Source organism: Larimichthys crocea, chromosome XXII, assembly GCF_000972845.2.
Source record: "Larimichthys crocea isolate SSNF chromosome XXII, L_crocea_2.0, whole genome shotgun sequence".
NCBI lineage: Eukaryota > Metazoa > Chordata > Actinopteri > Sciaenidae > Larimichthys > Larimichthys crocea.
The window spans coordinates 18,348,158-18,357,562 of record NC_040032.1 but is presented as its reverse complement, the minus strand read 5'-3'; the positions used below and the strand labels follow the sequence as shown (position 1 = coordinate 18,357,562).

The following is a 9,405-nucleotide window of genomic DNA, read 5'->3' as shown; positions in this document are numbered from 1 at the left end:
CAAATAGTCATTTTTAACATGTTTATTTAGACACAGGAGCAGCTAGCGCTGCCGCGCAAGCAATTGACATTAGCATGTTAACAATTACCATGTCTTTAATTTTTAGTGGCTAACGTTAATTAGTATGTTAGCATTTGCATTAATTTTAGCATTGGCCACTAATGTTACCAGTTAGCATGTCTTTACAGCTAGCACTAATGAGCTAGCTGCTCTGCTGTCTCTGACGTGCTAGCAATTAACATGTATTCTTACTGACTGAAAATGAGTGGCTAGCATTAACGTGCTAGCAGTTAACATTAGCATGCTAGCATTAGCATTTTATCAATGAGCATGTATTTAATTCTTAGTGGTTAATAGTAATCAATAAGCATTAGCAGGTTAACATTACCAGGTTAGCATTAGCATGTTAACATTAGCATGTTAACATTAGCATTTATTTAATACTTAATGGCTAATGCTAAACGTTAACACGCTAGCTGCTCTGCTGTCATTGTCTGTCATTTTAGACAGACAACGCGCTAGCAATTATCATTAGCAGGTTAGCTTTAGCATGTTAACATGAGCATGTACTTAATTCCTAGTGGCTAATGTTAATTAACATTAACATGTTAGCAAGGATCATGTATTTAATTCTTCGTGGCTAATGCTCATTGCTAGCGCAGATGGCTAACAATTAACATTAACATGGTAGAATTAGCATGTATTTAATTCTTTGTGGCTAGTGCTAATTAACATTAGCATGTTAGCATTTTAGCAAGTAGCATGTATTTGGTTATTCGTGGCTAAGGGTAATTGCTAGTGTTGACGCGCTAGCAATTATCATTTGCAGTAATTTTAGCTTTGGCTGCTAATGTTAACAGTTAGCATGTCTTTACAGCTAGTGCTAACGCGCTAGCTGCTCTGCTGTCTTTGGCGCACTAACAATTAATATTACCATATTAACATTAGCATGTATTCTTAGTGACTAAAAATTATGGCCTAGCACTGACGTGCTAGCACTTAACATTAGCATGTATTTTTAGTGACTGAAAATGAGTGGCTAGCACTAACGTGCTAGCAATTAACATTAGCATGTTACCATTAACATGTTAACAATGATCATGTATTTAATTCTTAGTGGCTAATGTTAATTAACTTTAGCAGGTTAACATTAACATGTTAGCAATGATCATGTATTTCATTTTTAGTGGCTAATGCTAATTAGCTTTAGCATGTTAACAATAACATGTTAGCAATGATCATGTACTTAATTCCTAGTGGCTAATGTTAATTAACATTAGCATGTTAACATTAACATGTTAGCAATGATCATGTATTTAATTCTTCCTGGCTAATGCTCATTGCTAGCGCAGACGGCTAACAATTAACATTAACATGTTAGAATTAGCATGTATTTAATTCTTTGTGGCTAGTGCTAATTAACATTAGCATGTTAGCATTAGCATATTAGCAAGTAGCATTTATTTGGTTATTCGTGGCTAAGGCTAATTGCTAGTGTTGACGCGCTAGCAATTACCATTTGCAGTAATTTTAGCAGTTAGCATGTCTTTACAGCTAGTGCTAACGCGCTAGCTGCTCTGCTGTCTTTGGCGCGCTAACAATTAATATTACCATATTAACATTAGCATGTATTCTTAGTGACTAAAAATTATGGGCTAGCACTGACGTGCTAGCACTTAACATTAGCATGTTAACATTAACAGGTATTTAATTCCTAGTGGCTAATACTAATTAGCTTTAGCAGGTTAACATTAACATGTTTAAGAAGGGGGAGATGATCATGTATTTAATATTCTTAGTGGCTAATAGGGAGGTAACGAGACAACTCAACTCAGGACCGATTCGAGTCACATTTTTGTTCACGATACGATTTTTTCACGATTTATTTAAAATCAAAATAAGCTACAGACAAATGATGACCAAATAAAATGATCTTTTTATTTGTCGGAAAAAATCCTCTTACAGAACTCTCAAACATGTTTGTGTTCTTATTAGGGCGTTGGGTTTGGGTTGGGTTTGTATTTTGTGTTGTGGCCCAACCAGGGGGCCCCCCCCACCAAAGCCCACAAACCCTGAAAATTCTTGGAAAAAACACACCACCCCCCCCAAAAATTAAAAACCCCCCTTTCAGCCTTGAAGTATGAGCTAACTGAAAATAAAAAACAACAAGATGAAGCTCATTTTTACCCATTTAATGAGAGTCACGGCATCGGGAAACGGCGAGGCTCCGTCGCCGTCGTGTGTGTTTGTGTGTTTTGTGTGTGTGTGGTGTTTTGTGTGTGAGAGAGAGAGAGAGAGAGAGAGAGAGAGAAGAGAAGACTGTGTGTGTGTGGGTGTGTATGTGTGTGTGGTGGTGTGTGAGTGAGAAAGAGAGAGAGAGAGAGAGAGAGAGAGACTGTGTCTGTGTGTGTGGGTGTGTTTGTGTGTGTGGTTGTGTGTGGAGAGAGAGAGAGACTGTGTGTGTGTGTGGGGTGGTGTGTGTGGTGTGTGTGTGTGTGTGTGTGTGTGTGTTTTTGTGTGTGGTGAGAGGAGGAGAGAGAACAGACTAATGTTACAGTTAGCATGTCCTTTAACAGCTGCGATCCGAATGTGCTAGCTGCTCTGGCTGTCTCTGTCCGGCCATTTTTACACAGACAAGTTCAAATGAACATAACCTGCTAAAATGGCACTGTGCTAACGTGTCAGTGACATTTGCCTGACAGAAGAGAAGGGAAATGCCTGAGACCATGCCTCCGAAGAGGAGGGCTCTATGGACAAACCGTTATTTCCAATCATTGAACCCGACATAACTGGGGGCATCGCGATGCCCTTCCTGATCGTTGTTACATAGTTTTTTGTGTACGATAATGAAAAACGTGCCATCAGAAGCAAGAGAGAGAACGTTACGTCCTGCCCTTCCTTAAAAAATAAATGGCCCTCCTTTTTTAACATCGGCAGTGAATGAGCGCTGGATGGGATGGAGTACTCGATCAGTTGGCCTGTATGGAGCCAAAACTATAAAAGAGACAGCTTCAACAGTGTTATCACTGCGATCACCTCGAATTTTCCTACATTTGAGGGGATAATCATGTCTGTAGTGGGGCATTTGAGGCCGTAGGCACTCGTCAACTACTCCCAGAGCTTGCTAGCTCTGGGAGTAGTTGACGAGTGTCGTAGGCACTCGAAACGAATAATAATGCCATGAAACACGCAGAAGAACAATAGCTTGCTAGCTCTGGGAGTAGTTGACGAGTGTCGTAGGCACTCGTCACTAATAATAATGCCATGAAACACGCAGAAGAACAATAGCTTGCTAGCTCTGTGAGTAGTTGACGAGTGTCGTAGGCACTCGTCACTAGTTATTGTTATTGATGAATCATAATGTCGCAGCTTGTAAAGGTAGAGCTTATTATATTACAATCTATACTACCAGGTAGATGTCACCAAGGAATCAATAAAGTCTAATCTCTATCCATAATTTTAGTACATGAGAGTTTATTTATTGATTATACCTTGTTTTATTAAGCTCAAAGTAACTAAAGGTCTAAAATACATGTATCTGAGTAAAAAGTACAGTATTGTAGTGCATAATAAACATTAAGTACAAATATAAGGAAGACAATATGTGTGTCTATATACAGTTATCAGTTATCAGTCCACGATCACTGATCTTTACCACAGTAGCCTTTTGAAATCATTGATATGGAAACAATAGTCTGTATTGTATGTGTCATGTGCTATTGTTTTATTATCACAGACAATCAGAGTGATCATGGGACATTATGAGCAAGATTTGGTTATATTCAACAATGAAATGTAATAACTCATTAGTATGGGAACAAAAGCAGATTCACTGTTATTTAATTTCAGGGATGCAGTCAAATGACTTTACAGAGCTCAGGCTCTGTAGGTCTTCCCTTTTGTGCAATTTCCTGTTTTACAAAACATTTGGGAGGTGGCCTGGTGATGCAGTGCGGGTCATTATTCAGCTCTGACACAACACTGAACAGAAACAATAAATCAAATGATCAGTTTTAGGGTTTTTGGATCAAGCTGAAAGGGAGAACTTGGAATGATCACCATCACTAAATCTTTTTTCAGTGTTTTTTATTGATTTACTGACAGTCAATCACAGTATTCAATTACAAACAAGGTTCTTTAAACTTTTGTCCACATGTCAGTTTCTTATCTGTCCAGATTCTGACATGTCGAGTAAAGCAGCTTGTCAGCAGAACTGTAAGCAACACTGATTAGTTTTTTTGGTTTTCTGCAGTGACTGAACGCTTTTGTCAATAAAGTTTGAGACTGTGATCAGCAGCAGAGAGTATGTGTTGTCTGGACACAGAGAAGATAACCCACCTATAGTGTAAAGGCTTATAGTCGGAGTCTATAAGCCTTTACAGTGTGCTGTTTAAACAGGGAGGCAACTTAAGGACACTTAAAGATCACATCAAACATCAGATGCAGGAAATGAAGCCTTTGCTATGATGGGGGCTGAAAATATCTCGCATGTCACATGTTTGTGTACAAGTTATGTGTGTGTGTGTGTGTGTGTGTGTGTGTGTGAGTGGGGTGGGGTGGAGGGTTTAGGGGTTGTTCTAATTTAGTGCTATGATTTGAGAGCATTGGCTTTCTTTACCCACACAGACCTGTTTCTGAGCCACATGTTTAGACTTTGTATGAGATAATAGCTTCACAGAGCTTTATAGTAAGTTTAATATGTATATAGTAATTTTGTTTGTTTAGTTTTATGTTTTTATGTTATGTCTGCGCCTACCTGTCATGTCCCTCGACTTTTAAACTGTACTTATGTCTATTCCTATATGTACAGTGAACCGGAGTCAAATTCCTTCTGTGTGTACACACACCTGGCCAATAAAGCCGTTCTCATTCTGATTCTGAATAATATTTGGTGGAAAAACTCTAAAACCCTACTGTACACTACCTGCACAGGATACATTTGTACATGATGGCATGACTGGAAAAATGCAATATTTTCTTCTCCATTAGAGAAGCTCTGTTGGACAAAGACAACAAAAAGAGCCACAGATAAAAAGGCCCTGCAGTTTGTTTATGGCAGCAGTCTGAAAATGATAAAGTGATGCTTGAAGATTTAGCAGCAGAACTATTTTTACACTATGAACACTTCATTTGACAAAAACATAAGACAGGTTTAGTGAGGGAGTTCACTGGCTATAATTGTTCAAATAAATGTTTTATACTAAACGCTGTAAAACATTTCAGCATGGGTGGGGATAATGTTTATCGGTCATGTAACAAAACATCAACCACCATGTGCGGTAATGACACGTTAATGTTCACCAGCGTAAATACAGCACTCTGCTGTTGCTCATTGTTCGTGAGCTCACTGCGTACAAAAGATGTTTTTGTGTCTTTGTGCAGCTCTTTTCTTCTTCGTCTCTCCCACTCATTACCGTCACTCTGCCTGTCAGGCTATTTCTGATGCTACTTCTGACCCCCTAACACACATACCACATCAACACATGTACACACACAGCTCTCTTTCTTACACTTGACAACAGATACACTGAGACTTGAGACAATATTCAACACCTATAAAATACCTCTATTAATAAATAACATCCAAAGGTGTTAGAATGATTGTAAACATCATATATTTGTAGGTGGCTGTGAGTTTGAAGAGTTCTGTGAGTTATTATTATGTACTGGTACATTATTTGTGTTCTATATATGTGTGTGTTCTCTTGAAGGGGGTGTCTTCAGAAGGAACACCTTACATTCAGACTGACTCAGGTCACATGACTCCACAGCTTCCAGTTTCACTTCCTGTCCTGCACAGGACTGCAGAATGGAAACACACACACACACACACACACACACACACCTATTGTGTGGCATTGTGTAGCCTAGTTACAAAAAACAGCTGCGTGACTACACACATGTTGTACACACATCCACAGCTTTACCAATTCATACAGATAGGCAAGCATAATTATGTGCAACAGCCATCTGCATAAACAGTCACACACACTCACACATGCCTTGACTCCGAGGCATTATTATTCAGCAGTGGAAGTCACTGACTTTCTACAAAATTTTTGTTAAATTGTCTTGGTCCAGTCTGTTTTTTATTTCATGAAGTTTGAAGTTCATGTAGTGATGTGTCATTCCTCTCTTTCTGTAGGCAGCCAGACAAGCTGAGGGTGGTGTGGACCAGGAGGAACCGACGCATGTGCTCTAAGGTGAAGTCACTGAAACACCACAAACACACTCACACACAGAAGCACACACACAAGGTCTTACTCTGTTTGTTGTGCAGCTCCACAGTTGGCAGCCTGGAATCAAGAACCCCTACAGAGGCATGGTGGTGTGGCCTGTCCCAGAGAACATCGACATCTCTGTTACACTGTTCAAGGTACCAAAACCACAATATACTGTTTAGACACATTCATACACAGACAGACAGGCGACAAATAAAAAGAAACATGAATCTCATGGCACCATTGTCCAAACACAAAATAAGGGAATGTATTTTGGAAAATTGCTATTCATTACTCCTGGTCACACACTGCCAATATGTCTTGTTTCTTCATCATCCAATTCATAAAACAAGAGTCAACAGCAAAGAAAAGCTGTTTGGTGTTGTCAGAAAAGATTTGCCATATTTTTCATGGGCTCAACCCACATACTCAACACCGCTGCTCATCCCACAAATGTATGTTAAATGTGGCACCGTTTAAAAGAGAAATAATCAGGCTTTCCAGTGGTGTAAGGTTTGCCAAGAAACAACAAAGAAATAATCTACCAAACACAAATTCCCTCACTTTTTGTGTGTAGTTTATATATTTATAAAGTTATTTCCAATAATAATAGTGATGCAGTGGTTAGCACTGTCTCCTCACAACAAGAAGGTTCCTGGTTTGAACCTCGGCTTGGCCTTTCTGTGTGGTGTGCATGCATGATCTTCCTCCCATAGTCCAAAGACATGCACTTAATAGGTGATTTAGACTACCTCACCAACAGACCACAGTTTGTGAAGCTCCATCACTGTGTGTCTGATGTGGTGCTCCGCCGCACAGGTGCCCCTCAGGGTACGGTGCTCTCTCCCTTCCTCTTTACCCTCTACACCTCGGACTTCACCCACAACACCATACTGTTTCTGAGGGGGACGATCTGGAGTACAGGACGGTCATCAGGGACTTTGTCAGCTGGTGTGAGCTCCCCCAGCTTTAGCTCAACACCAGCAAGGATCGGACATAGAGGTGGTGGAGAGCTACAAATTCCTGGGTGTTCACCTCAATAATAAACTTGACTGGACTGATAACAGCCATGCTCTCTACAAGAAGGGCCAGAGTTGCCTCCACCTGCTGAGGAGACTGAGGTCCTTTGGAGTGTGCAGGGCTCTCCTCAGGACTTTTTATGACTCTGTGGTGGCCTCAGCCTCTTTTATGCTGTGGTCTGCTAGAGAGGGGGCAGCATGGACAGGGACAGGAGCAGACTCAATAGACTGATCAGGAGAGCGAGCTCTGTCTTGGACTGTCCTCTGGACTCCACAGAGGAGGTGGGTGAGAGGAGGATCTTAGCTAAGCTGACATCCATCATGGACAACCCCTCTCACCCCCTACATGACACTTTGGGGTCTCTGAGCAGCTCCTTCAGCAGCAGACTGCTACACCCACGGTGTAAGGAGAGGTTCCACAGGTCCTTCATCCCTGCTGCTGTCTGACTCTACAACACCTGCACCACCTGATCATGTTGTAGTCTCCTGTTCAAATTACCACCACTACTCACCGTAGCTTTTATATTTATTTTATCTGTATTATATTTTCCATTCCAATTACTTACCATGTGCAATATTATTTATATTATGGCCACTTTACTTTTAGTACTCGTTTTGCACATCTGTCTACTGTTTGCCCGTTTGTTTTTTTGTGTGTTGAATAGGCTGAAGGATACTTTCTATCTGTTCGTCGTGTTTGCCCATTTTATTTTATTCTGTAGTGTATGTTACACATCTTTTGCTGCTGTGACGAGTGAATTTCCCTCCTGTGGGATAAATAGTATAATCTAATCTGATCTTATTTGGTGATTCTAACTTGCCCGTAACTGTGAATAGTTATGTCACATTTACACAGCTTATAAAGAGTATATGTTCAACAACTAGATGATAGCAACACACATGTACGTACATGCATGAGTAATGGGTGCATGTTCATTGTTTGTTGCGTGTTGTGTTTCAGGAGGTCAGTGCTGATGAGTTTGAGGACAAAGACTGGACATTTGTCATTGAAGGTGTAAGTACTTCTTGAACTCTTCCTAAGTAACAAATGAACCCATCAATTATTTTCTCAGTCAAATTACTTAAATCTGGCATGCACTTCCACTCCACAAAATATTGTACATATTTTCTCCCTTATATTCATTTTGAGTTTAAAACATATGATCAGTATCTTCAACATGATACAGTAACAACAACTATCAGTATTAGTACTAGCCCTTTTAGTACTTTTAATTTTGACCTTTTATTTACATTCTTTTTGTGCTGTACTTTAAATTTGTACAATTATAAATTATGATTTTTACTTTAATGGAGGATTTGTGGTATTACTGTTACTACTAAATGTAATTCTTCCTCCTCCAGTCATTCAAAATACAATACAATGATGTCATTGTTGTGTCTGTTGGTCCTGTAAAGGAGAACAAGGGGCATCGTAAGGTGCTGGCATCAGCAGACATCAACCTGAAGCGGTTTGCCAGTCCCACGCCGACCCAGACTGACCTGACATTGAAGCTGAAGCCGTTGTCTATCAAAGTGGTGGAAGCCACGCTCAAGCTGTCGCTGTCATGTGTATTTGTTCGGGAGGGGAAAGCCACGTAAGTTATTTGTTCCTCTGCTACTGTTTATTACATCAGCACCAGTTGTTAGGGCACTTTTTGTACAGGTACAACATGTTTTTATGATGTCTATGATCTAGGACACCAGTATCGTGATGTTCTCTCAGAGAGTGGTACTTCAACAATACTTACTAAATATTACTTCAAATTTAAATTCTCTTTGTTCTTATGTCTTTGTTCCTCAGTGATGAAGACATGCAGAGTCTGGCCAGTCTGATGAGCGTCAAACCTGCAGACATTGGCAACCTGGATGACTTCAACGAGAGTGATGAAGAAGAGGACAAGAAGTCTGTCACTGCTACAGGTTGGCAGACATGACACAATGCAGCTTTTTCTCTCTGATCTTCACTCTGAATTATTTCTTCCTCCTCTACCTCCATTTCTTCCCTCTCCTGCCACTTTTTTTCTGTTCTACTCTTTCTGGGCTGCTGCAGTAGTTCCACACACTTTGGTTCGTCCAAATCGCCCTGCTCCTCCTCCACCCAGTCTGAAACAAACCGCCGTCACCTCAGGTAGCTTCCTCTTGCTCTTTTTTTTCACTCATTCCTG

At 40.3% G+C, this 9,405-nt stretch overlaps 1 protein-coding gene across 10 annotated transcripts in view; it reads left to right on the top strand.

The window, feature by feature from the left end:
* Positions 1-9,405, top strand: part of ehbp1l1b (EH domain binding protein 1-like 1b) — a 40,063-nt gene that overhangs the window by 3,938 nt on the left and 26,720 nt on the right. For 5 of the 10 annotated variants that reach the window (XR_002042492.2, XR_002042491.2, XM_019267632.2 and 2 more), the window contains exons 2-7: positions 6,146-6,203; positions 6,281-6,376; positions 8,202-8,255; positions 8,657-8,835; positions 9,042-9,160; positions 9,291-9,368. Coding sequence is in view for 8 of the 10 variants with exons in the window: in XM_019267632.2 (XP_019123177.1) it covers positions 6,146-6,203; positions 6,281-6,376; positions 8,202-8,255; positions 8,657-8,835; positions 9,042-9,160; positions 9,291-9,368 (584 nt within the window). In the remaining 2 variants the exon portion in view is untranslated. The remainder of the gene's footprint in view (positions 1-6,145; positions 6,204-6,280; positions 6,377-8,201; positions 8,256-8,656; positions 8,836-9,041; positions 9,161-9,290; positions 9,369-9,405) is intronic. The other 5 variants (XM_027273792.1, XM_027273791.1, XM_019267633.2 and 2 more) reach the window with 2 other exon arrangements.